Genomic DNA, 24,674 nt, shown 5'->3' with positions numbered 1-24,674 from the left:
TGGAGTAAAGAAGTGGAGTGAAGTGAAGTTGGTTAGTTATGTCCGACGAGGATGTGAAATGGTATCCCATTGTAGTTTTGTATTGGCTCTGTGAAAGTTGTTCAGTCGTGTCCAACTCTTTGCGACCCCATGGACTGTACAGTCCATGGAATTCTCCAGGCCAGAATCCTGGAGTAGGTAGCCATTCCCTTTTCCAGGGGATCTTCCCAACCCAGGGAATGAACCCAGGTCTCTCACATTGCAGGCAGATTCTTTACTGTCTGAGCCACCAGGGACGCAAAAAGCCCAAGTTTTGTATTACCTGTCTCTAATAGTTATTAATAAGTGAGCATCTTTGTATGGGCTTCCCTGGTGGCTCAGCAAGTAAAGAATCCACCTACAATGTGGGAGACCTGGGTTCAAGACCTGGGTTCGATCCCTGGGTTGGGAAGATCCCCTGGAGAAGGAAAAGGCTACCCACTCCAGTATTCTGGCCTGGAGAATTCCATGGACTATATAGTCCATGGGGTCACAAAAAGTCGGATGCAACTGAGTGACTTTCACTTCTTTCATTTGTTTATCTTCCTTGGAGGAATATGTCTATTCAAATACTTTGCCCATTTTTTTCCTTTGCCCATTTTTAATTGGATTGTCATTTGTTGTTCTGGATACTAGATTCTCATCAGATACATTATTTGCAAGTTTCTCCTGTTCTGTGTATTGTCTTTTCACTTTCTTGATAGTGTCCTTTGAAGCACAAAAGTGTCTAATTTTAATTTTTTATATAATTTTATTTGTTTATTTTTGGCTGTGCTGGGCCTTCGTTGCTGTGTGGGCTTTTCTCTAGTTGCAGAGAGAGGGGGCTACTCTCTAGTTGTGGTGCATGGGCTTCTCATTGCTGTGGCTTTTCTTGTTGTGAAGCACAGGCGTATGGTGCACAGGCTTCAGTAGTTCCAGCATGTGGGCTCAGTAGTTGTGGCTCCCGGGGTCTAGAGCACACACTCAATAGTTGTGGCACACAGGCTTAGTTGCTCTGAGGCATGTGGGATTTTCCTGGATCAGGGATCAAACCCGTGTCTCCTGCACTGGCAGTTGGATTCTTTACCACTGAGTCACCAGGGAAGGCCTAATTTTAATTTTAATGAAGTTCAACTTATCTGTTTTTTTTTTCTTTTATTGTTTGCGTTTTTCATGTCACATGTAAGAAACCATTGCCAAATCCAAGGCCAGCAAACTACCCTAGGTTTTCTTCCAAGAGTTACAGTTTAAGCTCTCACTGTAGGTCTTTGATCCTCTTTGAGTTAATTTTCATATATGGTATGAGGTAGGGTTCCAACTTCATCCTTTTCAATGTGAATATCCAGTTGTACCTGCATCATTTATTGAAAAGACTACTCTCCCTACACCATTGAATTTTCTTGGCACCCTTGGCAAAAATTGACCATAAATGTAGAGTTTGTTTCTGGACTCTCAATTCCATTCTGTTGCTATAAAAAGTTTATTTGATTAATACATTATTTTCCATGAGGCTTAACCTGGGACCACTTGGAGTAGAATCCCTATCATTTTACCCACACTTACGATCTAATTTAAGGAGGGTGCAATGGGACCTAATTTAGGGAAATGAAGCTGATTGATTAATAGGTCTCCAGGAAATGAGGAATAGGAGGTGTGGTGGGTTTTGTATTAGAAACAACTTTAGAGTGGCTTTGAGCAAATTACTCCACCTCTAGGAGTTTTGTGTGTGTGTGTGAGTCACTCAACCATGTCCAACTCTTTGTGACCCCATGGACTGTAGCCCACCAGGCTCCTCTGTCCATGAGATTCTCCAGGCAAGAATACTGGAGAGGATTGCCATTTCCATCTCCAGGGGACTGTCCCAACCCAGGGATTGAACCTGGGTCTCCTGCACTGAGGGCAGATTCTCTACTGTCTGAACCACCTGGGAAGTCCCAGCTACTGTGAAATGGGGATGCTGGCAATCTTGAGGGGTGTTAGCATTCAGAGACAGAGGCTGTGAAAATGATGGCATAGTCTCTGGTACATGGTAGGTTCTTTATTATTACTATTTTGTTGGCTATACCGCGTGGCTCTTGGGATCTTATTTCCCCAACCAGGGATTGAAACTGGGCCCCAGTGAAAGGGCTGAATGCTAACCACTGGACCACCAAGGAATTCCTCTCAGTAGGTTCCTGACATAAAGTACACTCGCAGCTGGCACGTGGTCTTGTAAGTGCCCGCCCTCCTGACCCAGGGTGGTTATGTGGGATCAGGAGAGATGGGCTACTTAGCTTCTCATGGTTCTACCCTGTGTCCTCCACTGTGCAGCAGGTTTGATTCCATCCCTCCACCTTTCTACCAGGTGCAGAATAAAATGGGCTTCCCAGGCAGTGCAGTAGTAAAGAATCCACCTGCCAATGCAGCAGATTGGCACAGTTTTGATCCCTGGGTTGGAAAGATCCCCTGGAGAAGGAAATGGCAACCCACTCCAATATTCTTGCCTGGAAAATCCCATGGACAGAGGAACCTGGCGGGCTATAGTCCATAGGATCGCAAAGTGTCAGACATGACTGAGTGACTGAGAACATACACACACACACACACAAGAGGAAAAGTGTTCTCCACAGACCAGCTTTCTGGTTAGGTTTCAGGGAATCCCAGTAGTGAACCATACACAGTAATTGAGAAATAATTATATCCAGTTTTATATCTCTAGAGCTTTATTTCATAGAAGAAATAGCATAGTTATTTTTTAATTTTAAATTTTATTTTTATTATTTTTTTACCAGGTGGCATAGCACATAGGATCTTAGTTCCCTAACCAGGGATTGAACCCATGCCCCCTGCATTGGACGCATGGAGTCTTAACCACTGGACTCCCAGGGAAGTTCAAGGAATGGTATAATTTTTAATAAACTTTTTGCCAGTGTAGAACTGTATCACAGCTGAGGGAATCATGTCTGCTTGGATTAGGAAATCACAGCTCAGGTCACTTGTGGTAGCCTCTAAATTGTAAGGAAAGGGCCTAAAAGGAAACAAACCATCCCTGTTCTTAAGAAGGTTTCTCAGTGGATTGCCACAAAATATCATGGAGGACAAATGCAAGTTTCAGAAAAGTATGCTTCATATGATCCCATCATCCTTATTTTAACTAAAACAATGACAAAACTATTGGCATATAAATGTATATGTATGTGTTTAAAATTCATAGACAAATACAAAATAGCCAAACATAAAAATAGGAAACAAGATTGACAATGATGGGAAAAAGTGTTTATTGACGTAAATGAGATGGTTTTTAATTAATGAAAATAAAAATAGAAATCTAAAAAAAAAAAAAAAGCTTCTAAGCTTCAACCTAAACAGTGATGGTGTGGTGTTACTAAGGCTCAGGAGGAAGGACATGGTATTCTTTGACTTCTTATTCCTCTGATCAGAGTTGGTTGGAATTAGGAAGCCAAAATAACTGGCACACAGAGACTCACAAGACTATGTGTACTCACAAAAGACTGCTTGCTAAACTGGGTTGTTGCCCAGTCTTCCCCATAACTCTGGTTCCTTCCTCAGCCTGACTCATTAAGTACTTTCTGGCTTGGCTGGCCTCATCATTCAACCCTGAGATCCTCCCCTTTTCCCAGATTCTCCTTTCCTCATGGCCCTGCTTGGATACCTCAATGCTTTGGGAGTTCAATAATGGGGAAATCCAACTCCTGTTAGACAATTGTCAGCTCCTGGGTCTCAGACAGACCATACTGAACTTTGTGCTCATCAAACAGCTTCTGAAGGGCATTGATGTAGAGTGCATGGTACTTGTCCACTGTCTCCTTGTCTGGCTTCTTTATCCTGGGAATTGGCAGGGGCTCCCCAACTGTGGGGCAAGAGAAGAGACAAGCATCAGACCTCCCCCCTCAACTCAAACTACCATCCCTCAGAGGAAGTCACATACTGAAACTCGGTATCTTGGTCCCCTCTACCTCCTTTATTCTTTCCCCCTGCTCCAGCCCCACCCTGTCCCATGTTCTCCAAATACCTAATCTCATGCATGCTTAAGAGAATGAGAGCAAACTTAGGAGAGTGCTGGAGGGATGTGTGTGAATAATGATGCCCTCATGGCAGCTGTTGAACTCTGTCCCTCCTGTGAATGGCCACAACTCTTATCTGTGTAGTTGTCCTCCCTACCCTACCCTCAATCACAACCACTGGAATTCCCATTGCCCATCCCAGCTGTGTGCCAGGCCCCCTGCGACTTGAGGGCTGGGTGGGGGGAATCAAGGACCAGGGTGGTCCAAAGATGCTGGAAAGCTTACCAACTGTGGTAATGGGATGATTGAAAGGCAGGAATCCCCAGGATCCTCGAGTGAGGCCCCGGCCATGGAAGGTACAGAAATTTAGTCCCAGGATTTTTTTGAATGTGTTCTGGAAGGTTTTTTGGAAGAACCTTTTCCACGTGCCCTCACGGAACGTCTCTTGATTGTGAACTTCATTCTGCCCAAAGGAATAGGAAGGGACAAGGTATGCTCTGCAAAGAGACAGGCAGAAGTGTGAGTTCTTCCACGAAGCTCCCCACAGTGAAACCCTCTCCAAGGTAGGAAAGCTTTACAATGGCCCCATTATAGGACAAGAATCCAAGCACCCAAGCATCTCCAGCACTGTGTATTATCCTTGCTATGCTCCACATCCCTCCAACTGAACATTTTGAGGGGAGTTGCTGCACTTTGTCCTGTGATGGCAGGAAATGAATCACTAATCTCAGGAAATCTAATTGCCTAAATTGTACACATCCAGAGGATCTTCCTAAACTGTGTGTCTGGACATGTCACTCCTCTCTTGAAAACTCTTCCCAGAACTCCTCACTTTGTACCAGGTGCTTGGCGTGGCCTTTGTGCTCCAGCCTTGCCTCCCTGACTAGGTTCTTCTCTCCCCAGCCCTTTGTCACAGTCTGCTTAGCCATACTAAGTGTGTTAAGTTCTTACTCGTTCTATGCGTCTTTGTACATCCTACTCCCTCTGCCAAAAATGCCTTCCCTCTGTCTTCACGTGGCTTATTCTATTTTGCCCTTCACTACTCAGCTCCAGTTTCATCCCCTTGAACCACCTCCTCCAACTTCTCCCACCCCCAACCCCTGCTTACCTCTTTCCTACACTAATACTACCCCAACTCTGTACTTCTTCCTGGCTGACTCCCAGTAGACAGCAAGCCATTTGAAAATGTCTTATTCATCTCTGAACTTCTAGGGCCTGGTATAGTACCTGACATATTGTCATAGGCCCTCGCTGAACACCTGAGTTCTTTCTCCTCTTTGGTCGGACTGGCAACTCCTACTAATATTTCAATTCACAATTCAGATGTCACCCACTTATGAAACTTCTACTTTGGGTGAAAGGCTTTCCATCAGTTGGTGTTCTCATAGTGCTTTGTACATATGTCCATCATGACACATCTTTCATTCAATAAATATTTATTGAGTTCCTTCTATGTACCAGTGTTTTTTCAAGGCCTCGGAATATATAAGTGAACACAGTGGATTAAAAAAATAATCTCTGTCATCATGGAACTTATCTCTTATTAAGGGAAGACAAACAATAAATAATAATGATGAACAAATAAAAAGCCATATATGTAAAGAAATAAAACTGATGACATATGAGAAGATAATACGTACAATGGGAAAAAACAGAACAGCATGACCAGGATAGACCTTATTGAGAATAGACATTTGAGCAAAGACCTGAAGGTGGTAAAAGAATGAGCAAACAGCTACTTGGAGGAATAATGTCTTAGACAGAGGAAACAGTTAGAGCAAAGACCCTAAGGGAGGAGCATGTGGCTTTTTTGAGGAACAGCAACGAACAGCTCTAATGGAGGGAGTGAAGGACCCTCCATTAGAGGTGGGCGAAGGACCAGATCATTTAGGGTCTTGCAGGCCCTTTAAAGACTTTGGTTTTGCTCACACTCTCCGACATAAATCACAGCAGGACCCTCTATGACCCACTTCCCAGAATATTGGAAATAAAAGCAAAAATAAACAAATGGGACCTAATTAAACTTAAAAGCTTTTGCACAACAAAGGAAACTATAAGCAAGGTGAAAAGACAACCCTCAGATTGGGAGAAAATAGTAGTAAATGAAGCAACAGACAATGGACTAATCTAAAAATATACAAGCAACTCCTGCAGCTCAATTCCAGAAAAATAAATGACCCAATCAAAAAATGGGCCAAAGATCTAAACAGACATTTCTCCAAAGAAGACATATAGATGGCTAACAAACACATGAAAAGATGCTCAACATCACTCATTATCAGAGAAATGCAAATCAAAACCTCAATGAGGTACCATTACACGCCAGTCAGGATGGCTGCTATCCAAAAGTCTACAAGCAATAAGTGCTGGAGAGGGTGTGGAGAAAAGGGAACCCTCTTACACTGTTGGTGGGAATGCAAACTAGTACAGCTGCTATGGAGAACAGTGTGACGATTTCTTTAAAAACTGAAAATAGAACTGCCATATGACCCAGCAATCCCACTTCTGGGCATACACACTGAGGAAACCAGATCTGAAAGAGACACATGCACCCCAATGTTCATCGCAGCACTATTTATAATAGCCAGGACATGGAAGCAACCTAGATGCCCATCAGCAGACGAATGAATAAGGAAGCTGTGGTACATATACACCATGGAATATTACTCAGCCATTAAAAAGAATTCATTTGAATCAGTTCTAATGAGATGGATGAAACTGGAGCCCATTATACAGAGTGAAGTAAGCCAGAAAGATAAAGAACATTACAGTATACTAACACATATATATGGAATTTAGAAAGATGGTAACGATAACCCTATAGGCAAAACAGAAAAAGAGACACAGATGTACAGAACAGGCTTTTGGACTCTGTGGGAGAAGGTGAGGGTGGGATGTTTCAAGAGAACAGCATCGAAACATGTATATTATCAAGGGTGAAACAGATCACCAGCCCAGGTTGGATGCATGAGACAAGTGCTCAGGCCTGGTGCACTGGGAAGACCCAGAGGAATCGGGTGGAGAGGGAGGTGGGAGGGGGGATCGGGAAGGGGAACATATGTGAATCCATGGCTGATTCATGTCAATGTATGACAAAAACCACTACAATATTGTAAAGTAATTAGCCTCCAACTAATAAAAATAAATGGGAAAAAAAATAAAGACTTTGGTTTTGCTCAGAGTGAAATGGGAGCCATCGGAGCATTTCGAGTAGTGACATGATCTCATCTGACTCATGGTGGATAGGATCATGTTGGCCACAGTTGAGAACAGACTCTGGAATGTGAGGGAGGCAAGGATAGAAGCAGGGAGAGCTTTTAGGAGACTTGCAATAATCCAGGGGAGAGATGATGGGGTGGAAAACCAGGGGGTGATAGTTGAGATGGTAAGAGGTTGACTTCTGGATATATTATGTAATTATACATGACTATGTCTGTTTTCCATTGGACCGTGAGACCTTTAAGGCAAGGACCAAGTCTTACTTATTTTTACATCCTCAATTCTTAGTACTATTCTTGACACACAATAGCTGTTCAATAACTGCCTTCTACATTTCAAACCAGATTATGTGCTGTTTGGGGGCTGTATCCATATCTTCTGCATCTTTGCAAACCCCACAGCATCAAGTCCAATGCCTTCCTTGCCCTGGGTAGTTTCTCTGGGCCTCACAGTGCATGGGGTGATATAGTCTAAAGTTCCACTTCCCTAGACCCCCAGCCTACCAGGTAATGTGCAGAAGATAAAGGTCTTTTACTGTTCTTTCTCCAACTTCAAGTTTTAACAGAACCCATCAGAATGTGTCTGGAGGCCCAAACACCCTTAAGGCACAGTGTGAGGGAGTAGAAAGAAGCAATGAGGGTGAAGAGGAAGCCCCTTCTAACACATTTCCAAGAGAGGGCACCATTTTGGAGAGGTGCCACAGAGTACCTAGGATGCCCTGACGATAGGGCACTAAAACCTGGGGACCCACCCTGTCTTCAGTGCCACCTTCACAAAACCTTTACGCTGTTTAAGGAAGACAGTAGAGGCTCCTGGGTGGCACAAGAGGGCTTCAGTAGCTCCACCCACAGAAATAACCACAGCATTGCCTGAGCCTTTCTGGGTCAGCAAATACTTCAAGGCCAACTCACTCACTGGGCACACACCTGCAAAACCAAAGAGGCAAATGACATACAGATGTGGTGCTTGAGGAGGGGGTAAGGTGTTCCTTGGGGCTCTTCCTGCTAGAGACATTTCTTGTCTCCTGGCTGTGATTGTTTCCAATCTTCTGTCTTTGACCTGCCCTCCACACCTTGTGTTAGCCCTAGCCTGAGGTCGGTCCTTAGGGCCAGTTGCTTGCCTTGGGGCTCTGTGCTACTTAAGTGGGAGCTACATTGAGTTCTCCTGCCTACTTTCTCATAGCTCTATAGCTTGTAAAGCCCATCCTTTCTTCTCTACCCTGGTAACCACAGTGGTCTCCCACTCTCCCCAGGCTGATGTCACTTGAGACTCTAGAGTTCTCTTTCCTGAGGGTAATCAGGAATGGCCACTACCAAACTGCTTCCTCCTTAGAGTAACCTGGTAAAGGTAAGCCATTCCCTGGGGTTTCTAAAGAGTAGGCAGACCCAGGATCCCGTCCAAGCCAAACTGGCATGTAGATGAACCGTGGAATGAGGATGACATCCTGTTGCTCAGCAACAGTCACAGAGTCTTTCCTCATCTCTGCTTCCCATCTCTGCCCTGTGCTTACTTTCTGCTCTCTCCTGGGATGGCAGACATTGGCCCCAGGCCACAGTCCTTAAGATCCAGATTCGTGCCAACCTGAGAGGCGAGAAGAATCATCCCCTGGGACTCCAGTGGTCCCACTTGGCCCCTCCAGATATAAATGTATCTTACCTTTTAATGTTTGGCTTCTGTTGTTTCCTGGTATCCAGAAGGATGGATATTCACCCAGAGAGAAGGACATTTGGCACAGTACCCTGGCTTGAAGCCTGGCATGGGGAAATTGCCCTGGATTCTGATGGATGCCTATCCTTTTATCCCTTGATATCTTATACAAATTTGAAGGGGTTCTCAGGAAATGAAGGTCATGGGCCAGGAGGGTACAGCTAATATGAAAGTCTCAAAAGTGTCTTTGAGATGCCCTGGGATGAGACCTGCTACGTAAATGACTGCCCAAAAGAAGCCAATTGACATCCCAGAAACAGTCTGGCAAAGTATATCTGAGCTGTCCCATTCATGCCTGATTTTCCCTACATTTGGTTTTGATATTTGACTTCTGCCTTTTCCTTTGCACTTTGGCTTTGATCCCGAACCCCAGGCTTCTGCTTCCTCCTCTGAAAGGATTTTTGGCAACTCTTATGAATGCTTTTAACTTACCCTCTTACCTAATCAAACCCTGCCTGCCAGATTAAACCTGAGGCTCGGCCACATATTCCTGTCACTGGCCCAGTGTGCTCGGCACTCATTTTCTACTAAGTGTTCTTTCAACAGGGAGTGAGTACTGGACTGACTCAAGGCTTATTAAAGTTGGAGCCCCAAGGTAGGTCAGAGAATGGAATGATCTCTTATACTCACCCATTGACATCACATATTCTCGTACAAGTGGGATCCAGAAGATCCCTTCCAAGGTCGCTACATAAGGAGTGATGGCTGGGAAAATCCGAGCAAAGCCAGTGGTCTCAGTGGCAAAGTTGATGAAGACACCATAAGGGAGTACGCCATGGGGGTGGTTGACAATGATATAGTTGTGTCTGGGAGAGAGGTCATGAGTCTTCACCAGCTGTTAGAGGGAGATCGAGTCAGAGCAGTAGATAGAAGGAAGAGAGGACATGTGGACTCAGAGGCCAGGAGGTAGCCTGTGTTTCCCTTGGGGAGCCCCTAATCCTTATTCACTGTGCTATTGTCACTCTCATAGAATTGCCAGGGGTTATCATACTCAGTGAGGCTGACCTGAGTTTGCCACTGTGAGGCAAGGTGCTATTCATTCATTTCCCCACCAGCCCATCCATCTTGGGACTGTACTCTATATTATGCCTCTGGGCTTTGACCTCCACTGTTGTACACAAAAGCCTTTGAAAATATGGGGCTGAGTGGGGAGCGAGAGTCTGGGCAACAGGGACTGAGGCCCTCCAGAGGAAGGGTCGTTACCTTTACTGGGAAGTAATTTCGGAAATATTTCCAGATTGTCCAGTTTCGTACCCAAGCAGAACGTCTACCACCTGCAAGTACAGAGGGAAGGGAAGAGCAGGTGAGGTCTTGCCAATCCCTCTATTTCTTCTGGAGGTGGAGGGATCTTCCTAATGTCCTCGGGTCACAGGAGGGGGCTCCTTTTCACATTTCCATGTTTCTTGGGCATAGAGCTATAAGGTCTGTCCCTGAATCCAATCCCCCAGAAGACACAGGCAGCCCCTGCTCTTCTGGAGCTGCCAGAAAGGTGAGAGAGAAATAACACGAGGCTGGGAGGACCCGCTCAGAAACCAGCCTCTTAATTCTTCCTGGGCAGCCTGGCCAAGCCCTCTATTCTTGCTGAGCTTTGGACCCCTGTCTCTCTTCTCTTCCCTCTCTCCTTTGCCCTTCCTCCTCTCTCCTTTGCCCTTCCTCCTCTCTCCCTCACTTCCACTCCCTGCCCTCCTTTCCCTTTCCCCTTCTTTCCTCTCCTCACCTCTTCTCCCCCTGCCTCTCTCACTCTTCCCTTCCACCCTCACTCCGTGCCTGTGGTTCCATCCTTGGCACAGACAGGGATCACTGCTCTTCCCCTGTTTCTTACCTTGATTGTGGGTGTTCCAGTCATAGGCGAGCCAGGCTAAGGCGAGCACAGACACCATCCAGAACTTAGTGAACACCAGAAAGTAGGGTATAAGGATAATAGGAATAGCTCCTGAGGGGACACAAGGGGTTCATGCCCTTTAGTTCCCTTCAAGTTTAATACACATCTCATGATCCCAGTCTCTGCTCTGTAGTGAAGAAGCAGGTCAAGGCCGGCGTGAGACTGTTCTTCCCTCATCCCCTCCACTCCCCATCTCCCTCCTAGCTCTGCTGTGGTCCAGGATGACCTCTGAGTTCCTGAATCTGGGCCCCCTTGATGACTGCAATCTTAACTGAGGAAATGGCAGAACCATGGCATTCTCAGAGTAGGTCCTCAGCTGGGATCAAAGGACAGCACTACTTGGCAACTGAAAGGAACAGCATCTTGTGCCAAAGGCTGACATCCCCATTCTGAGACCTCAGGAAGTCCTCAACCCTCCCTCCTTTGTCAAACTGCTCTGTCAGCACATTCCAGTGGAGAGGGGCTGCCTGCACTGTACAGGCTGTTTGATGCTGAGAGGAAAATACATATTATAAACTGCTTTACTGTGTTCAATTTCATCCCATTCAAAATGGGTCAAAAGTTCAGAAGGGGGAAAAATCATCTCTGTCAGCAAAGGGTCACAGCAGACTGTGAAATGTGAATGTGATACATCTTACAGCTGTGGAAATTGAATTCTAAATTAAAATCTGCACCCATGAGAAAGAGGGGCTCACAATACCCATATTGTGAATTTTAAAAAATTCAGCTAAAGGAATGACTTCACTGACCAGATAACCATATCACAGTAGATAAAAAGTTTCAGAGAAGGGGAAGAAACTCAAGAGTCACCAAACAGCAGATATGTCTCTTGCATCTTGGACTCTGATGGAAATAACAGGAAAAAGATGGAATGGGCGTTTCAAAAAAAAAAAAAAAAAGTCATGTTGTGGGTTAGAAGAAATCTTAGTGATAGGCTGAATTCCCCTTACAAGATCTGGCTGAGATGGCTGTTGTAAGCATGCTAATTAAATAAGAAATAGTAGGGGGAGGAATTTTATGGGAAGCTTGCCATGGATAAAAATCCTGCAACCTCTGACCCTCACAAAAGATGAGAGTAAATTTGCTGGGTAAGCCTCAGAAGAAAACTCAGATAAAATTAAATATGAATCATTATTAATTAAAGGGAGCCTAAGTATATAATTTCTTTTATATCTTACTTCTAATAAATTTAGTTTGTATCACCAGCAATTAGAAGAGCGCTTTGCATGCAGTAAGTGTTCAACAAATATCTATAGATAGACTGAAAGATGAAGAAATGTTTTCTCTTTTCAATATTAGGTAAACTTAAATGATTAGTGTTTAGTCAGCATTTGTGTTGTCTAAATCCAATGTTATTTTGAAAGTATAGATGGGTTAATTTCATGCCTTATATCTGATCATTTTCAGTAATCCATCAGTCCTAACTGGTCTATTCCAGTTGAGCTATTTCAAATCCTAAAAGATGATACTATAAAAGTGTTGCACTCAATATGCTGGCAAATTTGGAAAACTCAGCAATGGCCACAGGACTGGAACAGGACTGGAGTTTTCATTACCATCTCAAAGAAAGGCAATGCCAAAGAATGCTCAAACTATCACACAATTGCCCTCATCTCACATGCTAGGAAAGTAATGCTCAAAATTCTCCAAGCCAGGCTTCAACAGTCTGTGAACCGTGAACTTCCAGATGTTCAAGCTGGATTTAGAAAAGGCAGAGGAACCAGAGATCAAATTGCCAACATCTGTTGGATCATTGAAAAAGCAAGAGAGTTCTAGAAAAACATCTACTTCTGCTTTATTGACTATGCCAAAGACTTTGACTGTGTGGATCACAACAAACTGACCTGTCTCTTGAGAAATCTGTATACAGGTCAGGAAGCAAGAGTTAGAACTGGACGTGGAACAACAGACTGGTTCCAAATAGGGAAAGAGTACATCAAGGCTACATATTGTCACCCTGCTTATTTAACTTATATGCAGAGTACATCATGAGAATGATGAATTCATCTTGGATGAATCACAAACTGGAATCAAGATTGCCAGGAGAAATATCAATAACCTCAGATATGCAGATGACACCACACTTATGGCAGAAAGTAAAGACCTAAAGACCCTCTGATGAAAGTGAAAGGGGAGAGTGAAAAAGTTGGCTTAAAACTCAACATTCAGAAAACTAAGATCATGGCATCCGGTTCCATTACTTCATGGCAAATAGATGGGGAAACAGTGGAAACAGTGACAGACTTTATTTTGAGGGGTCCAAAATCACTGCAGGTGGTGACTGCAGCCATGAAAGTGAAAGACGCTTGCTCCTTTGAAGAAAAGTTATGACCAACCTAGACAGCATATTAAAAAGCAGAGACATTACTTTGCAACATAGTTCCATCTAGTCAAAGCTCTGGTTTTTCCAGTAGTCATGTATGGATGTGAGAGTTGAATTATAAGGAAAGCTGAGTGCTGAAGAATTGATGCTTTTGAACTGTGGTGTTGGAGAAGACTCTTGAGAGTTCCTTGGACAGCAAAGAGTTCCAACCAGTCCATCCTCAAGGAATCAATTGGAAGGACTGATGCTGAAGCTGAAACTCCAATACTTTGGCCACCTGATGTGAAGAACTGACTCATTTGAAAAGACCCTGATGCTGGGAAAGATTGAAGGCGAGAGAAGAAGTGGACAACAGAGGATGAGATGGTTGGATGGCATCACCGACTCAATGGACATGAGTTTGAGTAAACTCTGGGAGTTGGTGATGGACAGGGAGGCCTGGCATGCTGCAGTCCATGGGGTGACAAAGACTCAGACATGACTGAGCTACTGAACTGAACTGAGAGCCATATCTCAATAAACATCACTCCCCTTGTGAAATCAGTTAGAACTACAGATGTGGCACCTCAGAGGACCGTAAGTGTCCTTTGAGGGCAATCTTGCCAAACCCAACCTGTTTGAGTATCACTGGTGTCACTTATGGTGACAAAAGGGAGATTTAAAGGGATAAGAGAAACAGGCTAAACATGGAAGGGCTTGACTTTGTGAAACAAGGAGTTTTGTGAAAGAAAGCAAGGGTGTCTGAGGCAAGAATAAAGGACACATTTGTGTATGTGTATGTGTGGCACTATCTTAGACATTATGGCCTTGACACAAAGAGATGCTTCCAACACCTTGTCCATGTTGAAGTGAGTAGTTTTGGAGTGGATTATCAAGGAGGAAGTACACATAAGGCAGGCTCTTAATTTAGTTTGTACTGAAGATGGCTAAATCATTCCAATAGATGTGTAGCATGGTATCTCATCATCATTTTTATTTCATTTCCCTTATACCTAATCATGCTTAACAATTTTTTGTGTGTTTACCTGTCTTTTATATATCCTTTTTGGTGAAGTATCTATTAAAATATTTGACTCATTTTTCAATTGGATTGTTTGTTTTCTTTGTGAGTTTCTTTATACAATCTGGATACAATTTCTTTCCTTTTTTTTTTGATACAAGTCTTTTATCAGATATGTGATTTGAAAACATTTTCTCCAGTTTATGTTTATCTTAAAAAACTTTTTTTTTGGCCATGCAACAAGGCTTCTGGGATCTTAGTTCCCAGACCAGGGATTGAACTCAGGCCCTCAGTAAAGCACAGAGTCCTAAGCACTGGAATGCCAGGAAATTCCCTGTGTTTACCTTTTCATTCTCTTAACAGAGTCTTTCTTAGAGCAAAAACTTTTAATTTTGATGAAGTTCAATGTATCATTTTTTTTTCTTTTACAGATTGTGCTTTTGATATTAAATCTAAGAACTCTTTACTTAACCTCAGGTCATGAAGGTTTTCTCTTACGTTTTTTACTACAAGTTTTATGTTTTACTTTTTAGATCTGTGATCCATTTTGAGTTAATATTATAATAAGGTGTGAGGTTTTGGTCAAGATCCATTTACTATATATGGATAACCAATTGTCCCAACATTGCTTATTGAAAATGCTATCCTTCCTCCGTTGAATTGCTTTTGCAGGTTTGTCAAAAATCAATTGGCCATATTTGTGCGGGTCTGTCTGGACTCTATTCTGTTCCATTGATCCGTGTGCTTATCTCTTCACAAATATATCACTGTCTTGATTACTGTAGTTTTCCATTAAGTCTTAAAACCAGATAGTGTGATCCTCTAACTATTCTCTTTTCAAAATGGTTTTAGATATTGTAGTTCTTTTGTTTTCTATATAAATTGTACAATCATCTCGTCGATGCTTATAAAAACACCTGATGAGGCTTTTCAAATTAAACTTTTTATTTTGAAAAAGACTTAAATAGAAAATTTGCAAGAATAATTTAATAAAATCCCACATAAGCTTCACCTAGATCTCTTGTCAACATTTTGCATTTGACTTATTCCTAAATATAAGTATATAAATATATGTTTGTATTTATAGTCCATTGCAGAGATCACAATGCTTTGCTCCTAAGTAACTCTGTATTTTCTAAAAATTAAGGCACTCACAGTGCCATTATTAAATTTGGGAAATTTAGTATTTAGGAAAAACTGTTATCAAATGCACTCTGTTGGGATTTTTATTTGAGCTGTGTTACATTTATAGATCAGTTTTGAGAAGAACTGACATCTTTGAGTTTTCCAATCCATGAACACAGTTTGTCTCCATTTAGGTCTTTAATTTTATTAGCATGTTATTGTTTTCAGCCTACAGATGCTGTACAGGTTTCATTAAATATATTCATAAGTATTTTATTTTTGGAGGCTTTTAAATGGTATTGTTTTTAAATTTTTATTTTCAATTGTTCTCCGCTAGTATATAGAAACATGGTTGACTTTTATGTGAGATCTTGTGACCTGGGACTTTGTTAACCTCATTTGTTAGTTCTTAGAGGGTTATTTTTTAGTATATTTTTAAAATAGATTTAGAAATTTGTAATCTAATGAGTTTTCTACACAGATGATCATGTTATCTGTTAATTAGTACAGTTTATTTCTTACTTTACAATCTGCATGCTTTTATTTCTTTTTCTTCTTGCTTTATTGCTAGGACTTTTAGTATGATGTTGAATATGAATGGTGAGTGTGGACATCCTTGCTTTGCTCCCCATCTTAGGGAGAAAGCTTTCAGTTTTTCACCATTAAGTATGATGTTAGCTGCAGGTTTGTTTTTTTTTTTTTATAGATGCTCTTTATCAAGTTGAGAAAGTTGCCTTCTATTCTTAGCTTGCTGAGAGATTTTGTCATGGATTAAAATTTGTCAAATGCCTTCTGTTTTTCTTTTTTGCTTAAATCCAAGATAGCAAATTTTATTAATAAAATTTTTTTTCAAATGCTTTTTCTACAACAATTGATATAATTATGTATTTTTCTCCCTTAGGTGGTTAGTATGTTTAATATTGTTTTTCAAATATTTACACTTTTATTCCTGGAATAAAGCCTACTTGGTCATGGTATATTACTCTTTGTAATATATTGCTGGACTTGATTTGCTAGTATTTTGTTGAGGATTTTTGCATCTATATTCATGAGGGATATTGGTCTGTAGTTTTCTTTTTTGTATTGTTTTGTCTGGTTTTGGCATCAGGGTCTGGCCTCATAAATGAGTTGTTAAGTGTTCCTCCCTCTTTTATTTTCTGGAAAAGATTATGTAGAATTTGTGATATATCATCTTTAAAATGTTTGGAAGAATATGCCGCTGAAACCATCTGGATCTGCAGATTTCTGTTTTGGAAGTTTACAACGTTCCAAAATTAAAATTTAATTTAATTAGTAGTTATAGGTTACCTATTTAATTTTGGGTGAGTTTTGGTTGTTTGTAGTTTTCAAAGAAGTCATCAAATATAATTGTTAACTTGCTTATTTATTTTTTCAGTTTCAGAAGTTTTCACTTTGAAACTCCATTGTTAGGTACATAGACATTTAGGATAGTTATGTCTTCTTGATGAATTGACCCTTTTACCATCTACTTTACCTTGGTTGTGACTTTAAAAAGATAAACGTGTAGAGCCTCAAATTACTAATGATTACTAGCTTTGGTTAAAGATGGTGCCAGTATGAATCTAAGTGGGTCCTTTCTTCAAATCATCTCTGATTCATCTTTCTTACTAACTTTCCCATAAAGTAATAGCAACATTTATTGTATACTCATCATGTAAAACTAAGTATTGTACATGCACATTTTATTTAACCTTCATAAAGACCCCATTAGGACAATAAGCATTCTCATTTTGTGGACGAGGGACCCAGGTTCAGAGAGGTTCAACAACTACTTAAGGTCACACAGCTAGCTGGTGGGTGAGCCAGAGTTGAGAACTCACACTCTTCTTCCAGAGACTGAGCTCTCCCAAAGGCCTCCATCTCAACACTAAGACCAGGAGACTGTACTCTTAACTACTGAGCTCTAATCATTGCTTTCCTTTAGTCAATTATTAATTTCTGTCAGTTCTGTCCTGCAAACGTCTTTCAAATTATTCTGTTCCATGCCTCCATGCTACCACCAGTCCAAGTTACCACTCTCTCTTTCTAAGCCAACTGCCAATGTCTTCTAATAGGTTCCCTGCATCCATTTGAGTCATGATGCAACCAGAAGGCTAAATGCAGATCTCTGTCCTTCTACAGCATATAACCAAAAACATGCCTGGCTTGTCAAAGAGACATTTCTGCAGTTCAGTGATTACTTAACGGATCAAAAGTGATGATAAATATGAGAACTGATGGGGGTTGGTGGTAATTTAATAACTCAATAACTCACATGGCTTCTGGTGACTCTTAGGACCAAGTCCAGTCTTGTAACCTTGGTTCCGAAGGTCCTCCATGATGGAGCGTCTGGCCACCCCCTTGCTCTCTGCATGCCACCAACCTGTTCTACTGTAGGTTTCTTCTACCTATTCTGTTCTCCAGCCTCTAGGCTTCTGTGCATGTTGTCTTTTTTACCTGGAAGACTCTTCCCTCAGAAGAGTCGTTTTTGCCTGGCTAGTTCTTATACATATTTCAGGCCTCAGGATAAATGTCAGTTTCATCATTTTGGAGATATCTTCAACTTCTCTCCCTTTCCAAAAAAAAAAAACTCTCTCCCATTCATCATTCTGCCTCTGTCTCCATTGCTACTGCCGTGGTCCAGAACTTGATCTCCTCTGGTCTAGACTGCAGTCTTTTATCTATTCCTGCCTGCTGATCTCTTCCCCCTACTCTGTTTTCCATGCTGCTGCCAGATTTATTTTTAGCTAAGCACAGTTGTAGTGTTATTTGCCTCCTATGAAACCTTCAGTACTGTCCCACTGCTAACAGGATAAAGTCTGGACATGTTAGTCAGGCATTTAAGGCCCTCCATGGACCGGCCCCGCTCACCTTCCTAGCCTCATCTCTCAGCACCAGCACTCATACCCCATATGATCTAGCATGTGGTCCCCAAACCACTATAGGGACATGGGGTGATCTGGAGTGGTTCATAGATGGAAAGTTATTTTAATATGTAGTGAATCAAAGTGAGTTCATGGTAGTGGTATAAAGTTTCCTATTAAAATATATTAATTTAGGTTATAGGAGTGAGTCAGTTTGGGGGAAAATGTTAAGTAATAATAGTATAGGTGGTACTCAGCTGTGGAAAGAACCAGAAGGTGGGATGCAAATGACTGAAGAATGGGAAACAGAGGTTCAACCACCTTAGTCTACTCTCCATTCCCTCAACCCATCATGCAATGTCACATCTCCATGCCTTTGGTAGTATTTGTTGAGTCTTTAAGAACCAAAAACTATTTTAAGTACTTTACATATGCTTAATTAATTTTAAGTCATATTAAGACATAAAAATAAAATTGCTGCCTTCCAGAAACTCATAGTCTAGAGGGGAAGATTGATACCATAAATAACAGATATACCCCAGAGGGTGAGAATGATACAGTCAGGGTTCAAAGGTCATTATATGGGAACCATTCTTTACTACAACCTAGAAAGGTTTATGGGCAACCTAGAAAGGTTTCTTGCAGAAGGTAAGACTTAAATTGAATCTTGGAGGAAAAGTAGGGTTTTGACAGATGGATTAGTGGCAAAAGGGCCTTCCACAAGCAAGGAAGAGCTCAAACAGAGGCCTAGATATGGAAGAGTCCAAGGTCTGTGAATAACATCATAACTTGCAAAAGTACAGGGAATATGGGAAACCATGGAATAGAGGATGATGCTGGAAATGAAGCAGAGGAACTCAGGTCTGATACTTCTTCAGGGAATGAGAACCCAGATTCTCATCAGAGGAAGGGCATGATCATATTTGTGCATCAGGAAGATTGTTTGAAATGACTGGGAGCAGGAGAAACTGAGGGAGGGAGGTCAGCTAAGAGCTGCACTGTCTTAGATGAGAGATAGTGAAAACCTGAAATAGGTTACTATTTCTGAAATCAATTTGAAAGATACTATGGAGGCAGAATTTTCAGGGTTTGACAGTTGATTGAATGTAGGGGAGTGAAGAAGAGGTAGTAGGGAGTAATGCTTTGAAAGGGCCTGTTTACATGCTGGGAAGGGATCAAAATTTCTATTTGCCTCATTTTCTAGGATCTAGTTACTCATTATTCTTTTTGAAGGTGCAATGAAATCAGAGTCTAGGGTGCCTGTCTCAGAAGTGGTAGTCACTCTTCTGCTGATCAAATTGATATATGGCAGAAACCAATACAACATTATAAAGCAATTATCCTTCCATTAAAAATAAATACATTTAAAAATGACCAATAAACATATAAAGACATTAAAAAATGTCTTATGAGGTGGAGTAGTTGGGCTCCAAGTAATGTCAATTCCTATAACCCCAAAAAATAAAATGAACACCTGTTGAGGGTTTTCTTTGATTATCAGAGTGGTCTTGGGAGCTCTGTTCTACAATGGTGGAGGGTGAATGACTTACTTGCACAAAGTCACATAATAAGTAAATGGCAGACTTGATCTGTTTGACTCCCAAGACTATGTTCTATTTTTTGTAGTATCAGCAACCAGAGAAAGGAGGCAGGCCCATGAAAAAAAGGATTTCCAGGAGAGGGAGAAAAGAACAAGAGGTAGACTTAAAGGTCTTTACTGAGGAGAAGAAATGTGGAAGAATCAACTGTGTCAAGCCTGGTCTTGCAAGAAATATAATATTGACAAGGCATGACTCCTGTTTTCATGAAGCCTATTGGGTAGAGGAGACAAAGGGTGTAAAGGCTGCTATCCAACCAAATTTTACAAAGTGCAGAGATTTTCAGAGACAAAGTAGTCTCAGGTTACCAGGAAAGCGTTGCAGAGAAGGTATGACTTGAGCAATATCTCAAAGAAGGGATTGTCCATAGATAGTTCAGGAAGGGTGATCAGGGAATTTTTTAAGTGGAGGAAATAGAGCAAAAGTAAAGGAGTGGGAGAGTAAGTATCCTTCCCATTTGTTCTGTGAATAAGTTACCTGGAATACAAGCTTCAAGTAGGGGGATGAGCTGGCAAAGAGTTAAAACCAGAGAGTGGAGAAGGTCCTCGAATGCCCCGGATGACACATTTTTACTTCATCAAGTAGGCAAGGGAAAATCAGTGACTATTTTTGAGCAGTAGAGGGCTGTAATCAAAGATGCATTTGAAGGACTCCTCTGGATGTAAGCAGTGGAATATATTGGAGAGGATGGAGAGTAGAGGGCCAAGAAAGAGGATATTGCAATAGTTTAGATCACAGTGATACAAGCCCAGCAAAAGAGAGACAGATGGAGAGCCATCCTTTAACTGGAAGCTGGGCCTCAGAGAGGCTCTAAGGAGCATTGCTGAGTTTCAAAGGTCATGAACATTTGTATTCCCCCAAACCATCTTTTCATTTCCCTCTTCTCACTTCTTTCCTTCTTCTTGTCCCTCTGCCTTTTCTCTTTCTCTCTTCCCTACTCCTCCCCCCCCCCCCCACTTTCAGTAGTGCTCAGTAATCAGTCATGATTCTGACCATCATTCAGGAAGGAGGAGAAGTGCTGAGGATGACTCTGAGCAAGACAGAAAGAATGAAGGAAAGAGAGTGAGAAAGAGAAGATAGAAGGGAATTAGGAAGGAAGAAGGGAGGGAGGAAGGAAGGACACTTTTTTTTGTATGGAGCGTTTATTATGAACCAGGCTTGAGAGGCTTAAAAGGAGGCTTAGAAGGGTTACAGTACCTGTCTAAATTCACAACAGCTGGTTGTTAACCAAGTTTGACAAACTGCAGAACCCATGTCCTGTTCACTGCATCACATTGCTGCCCTTTCCTGCCTTCCCTGATCCTGTTAATCTTGTGTAATATTTTCTAGTGGCTTCATTGTGTCTGTTCATTTCACTTAACACAGTCAATCTTACAATAATAGTACATAAGTACATAAGTAATGATTCACTTATGTGTTCAGCACTGATACCTGGAATGGTAGAATGGTGGAATGAATGATTATTTTCTCTTTGTTACCAGATAGAAGAGCCTATACTTGGCTCATTGTTGTAGTGTTACAAGGACAGCCAAAATCTTATACTTTGTAATTGCTCTGTAACTGTTGGACAGATTTGACTGTCTTAGGCATCTCTGTGGGTATCATACACTGTTACATGTTTTAGCTACCTTGATAACCTCCAAGATCCAGGATTTGTGTTGTAATTTCTAACATAATCACTAGAAGAAGGGAAACAGGATGTATAGTAACCTAAACTAACAGAAGACAAGTGGAATGATAATCAATCTAAAAGAAGTCAAAACAAATGGCCAATGAGTATACGAAAAGATGCTAAAGTTCACTAGTCATTAGGGAAATACAAATTAAAACCACAATGATATATCATCTTATTTCATTAGGATGGCTACTAAAAAAATGGACAATAAAGTAGTGTTGGTGAGGATGTGGAAAAATTGAAACTCTTGCACACTGTTGGTGGAAATGTAAAATGATGTAGCTGCTATGGAAAACAGTATGACAACTGCACAACAATTTTTAAAATGGAATTACCATATGATCCAGAAATTCTACTTCTGGGTATATAGCCAAAAGAATTGAAAGCAGGCTCTCAAGGAGATATTTGAACACCCATGTTCATAGAGCATTATTCACAATAGCCAGGAGGTAGAAAAAAATAGAGTCCATTAATGGATAATGAATAAACAAAAAATGGTATACACATATGATACAATATTATTCAGCCTTAAAAAGGAAGGAGATTCTGTCACAACATGGATGAATCTTGAAAACATTGTGTTAAGTGAAAGAAGGCAAAAGATGGTAAAAAAAAAAAAAAAGGCAATTTTTTTGTGAAATCACAAAAGGACAAATAGTACATGATTCCACTCATATGAAGTGGGACAGAGAGTTTTTCACTCAAGACACATAGGTGCCATAGCTCTTCTTGGATGGCTGGAAGCTGGTAAGATTGGAGGGTGGGGGGTGTTACCAGGAGGCTAGTCCTTATCGTCTTGGATCTTCATACATTCAGTGCTGAACATACCCTTTATCCTAGCTCATGTTCTTTGAGAGGGGAAAAGGAAGAAAGAGAAAAAATACTCAAGAAATATGATTTTGGGGGAGAAAAGTGAAAACATTATATTGAGAAGCTCTCCCCAGAAGAACCAGAACAATCTAGGCACTTGTGTTCAAATACCATACAGAGATTTTCCAGGGTGGGACTGACCCCACACCTAAAAGTCTCAGCTCATACAGCTCTTCCCTGGACCTCTTTTCCTTGCTCTCTCTGCCCATTTTTGCCCACTCTTTCTGGGGCACAGACTTGAAATGACAGATGCCACCATGATGTTAAGTCTCTTAGGACATTCCGGTGACCCCCACTTTCCTAACTAAGGGCTGGAACTTGTTAAGGGGTCTTTTTGAGGAAGTTAAACATAGATGCAAAGGACAGCAACAATAAAAAATGAAACACTAAAAACTAATAAATTTATAGAAAAATCACTTCCTTCTCTTAATGCAACTAGAGTCAAGTTATTGATAGGCTAAGGGCTTAGCATGATTTGATTTCAATAAGGCTCACTAAGTCTTCATCTTTGGGTGGCCATGACTTCTTTGTTAGTCTGGTGAAGCCTATAGATCACTTTTCTGAATATTATTTTTAAATGCACAAAATAAAATACACAGACTTACAAAGGAAACTCATCATAGTTAAACACAGTTATCAAAATATTGCAAAAAATGTGGTACAGTACATGAATTCTTGATTTATGCAGTAGATAACCACACTTAATGGTGGTTCCAATAACTATTGGAATTCAGAAGTGGTAACAAGCATAAATGAACTTTTGAGATGCCTGCAACAACTGGCATGTGAAATTTAAATCTCTATGATGTCTGTTACTGACAAATTTACAGATACTTCTGTGGTTTGCTGCCTACGTTCATCAATTCAAGACGAGGTTAGTGAAAATAAAGAGGTGATTTTTTTCCTTCCAAATTCAACATTGTCCCTCCCTGTCCCATTCTAGGTCTCTCTGTCTCATTCTAGGTCTCATTCTAGGTCTATGTGCATGCTAAGTCGCTTCAGCCGTGTCTGGCTCTTTGCGACCCCATGGACTGTAGCCTGCCAGGTTCCTCTGTCCATGGGATTCTCCAGGCAAGAATACCTGAGTGGGTTGCCATTTCCTTCTCCAGGGGATCTTCCTGACCCAGGGATTGAACCCTTGTCTCTTAACTCTCCTGCATTGGCAGGAGGGTTCTTTACCCCTAGTGCGACCTGGAGAGCACTAGTGTCTATAGGTCTCTAATTAAGAACCTCTGCTCTACAGGGACACATATCCTCCCACAGATTGGACTGCGCAGCCTCCTATCCTGTCCCATCCTTCAGGATGAAATTTCTCCATGTCCAGTTTCCAAACTCAGCCCTGTAATTGGCTGCCCACAAAGACCTGGTTTCTGACTGGGAAGAGCTTGGAACTCTCAGCCCATTTGCCCAGCACTGATGACTGTGATTTTTTGAGTCTGTTGAAGAACTGGCCCTTTCTCAAAATTCCGTCTAATGAATCACTCAGGCAGCCCCCAGCTTTTCCATAATTCTCTCATCGTAATAAAGAAAATCACCTTACATCTGCCCAGTACCAATTCTGCCCCTGTCCCCAAATAAGACTCTTTTCAGCTAGGTCACAGAGGGGCAGTTCTGAGAGAAGGTTGGGGTGAACTTTAAGCCAGAACAACTGCAGCTTCACTCCTGGCCTTTGTGCTCCTCAGTTGGGAGGAGAGATATCTAGTGAACTAAACAATGGCCATCTCTCTGGGTGGAGAGGCACAGTCCTTCTCAGAGAGAGAGGACTGACCAAATGATCTCTTTAGAACCCTTCCAAACTTCCCTGGTGGCTCAGACGGTAAAGCGTCTGCCTACAATGGGGGAGACCAGGGTTCGATCCCTGGGTCAGGAAGATCTCCTGGAGAAGGAAATGGCAACCCACTCCAGTACTCTTGCCTGGAAAATTCCATGGACAGAGGAGCCTGGTAGGCTACAGTCCATGGGGTCACAAAGAGTCGGACATGACTGAGCAACGTCAATGTCAATGTCAATGTCAACCATCTGGAGATTCCTGCTCTCTTTCTTCATTTATTCTCTGTACTCTCCAGGCCCTGGGATTCACTCACCTAAAAAGACGTAGACTGGTATCCACTGCAAAACAGAGAGGGTCTGGAGGATTTCCTGAAGATTCAGCCGGGAGAGGAAGGCCATGGCCATAGTGCTGTTCTGTTGTGGCAGGAAGCCCAAACAGAAGGCCAGTGCCTGTAAAGCTGAGCTGATTATAGGTGCTTTGCTTTAATCTCATTACTGAGTCCTTTTATCTGCTGGAGGTTTTAGTCTTGACCTAACCTTTTCTCCAGTCTTCCCTGTTCTCTGCCCCACCCTGCCATCCTACACACATATTTAGCTCCCTAACGTGCATCCTTTCCCCATGGGTATTCAATTGCTTACC

General features: G+C 41.8%; 1 protein-coding gene across 1 annotated transcript; it reads right to left on the bottom strand.

Annotated features, from left to right (window-relative positions):
- Positions 1-3,246: 3,246 nt before the first annotated feature.
- On the bottom strand, positions 3,247-24,439 carry DGAT2L6 (diacylglycerol O-acyltransferase 2 like 6). Its single transcript, XM_065916418.1, has 7 exons — positions 24,349-24,439; positions 10,750-10,860; positions 10,131-10,201; positions 9,558-9,762; positions 7,972-8,146; positions 4,287-4,498; positions 3,247-3,847 (listed from the first exon to the last, which is right to left on the bottom strand). The coding sequence occupies exons 1-7, from the start codon at positions 24,437-24,439 to the stop codon at positions 3,693-3,695; spliced, it is 1,020 nt and encodes a 339-aa protein (XP_065772490.1). The 3' UTR covers positions 3,247-3,692.
- Positions 24,440-24,674: the final 235 nt, after the last annotated feature.

The sequence above is a fragment of the Muntiacus reevesi genome, chromosome X (assembly GCF_963930625.1).
Source record: "Muntiacus reevesi chromosome X, mMunRee1.1, whole genome shotgun sequence".
NCBI classification, from domain to species: domain Eukaryota; kingdom Metazoa; phylum Chordata; class Mammalia; order Artiodactyla; family Cervidae; genus Muntiacus; species Muntiacus reevesi.
This window is presented reverse-complemented; position numbering and strand designations above follow the sequence as displayed.

Bases quoted from the DNA above. Each gene is read 5' to 3' on its own strand.
- DGAT2L6 (XM_065916418.1), bottom strand. From the start codon at position 24,439: ATGGCCATGGCCTTCCTCTCCCGGCTGAATCTTCAGGAAATCCTCCAG. The intron at 8,147-9,557 runs GTGAGTATAAGA...TTGGTTTTGCAG, and splicing joins AGAATATGTGATGTCAATGG to GTGTGTGCCCAGTGAGTGAG. The intron at 3,848-4,286 runs GTAAGCTTTCCA...CTTGCCCCACAG, and splicing joins TCATCCCATTACCACAGTTG to TTGGGGAGCCCCTGCCAATT.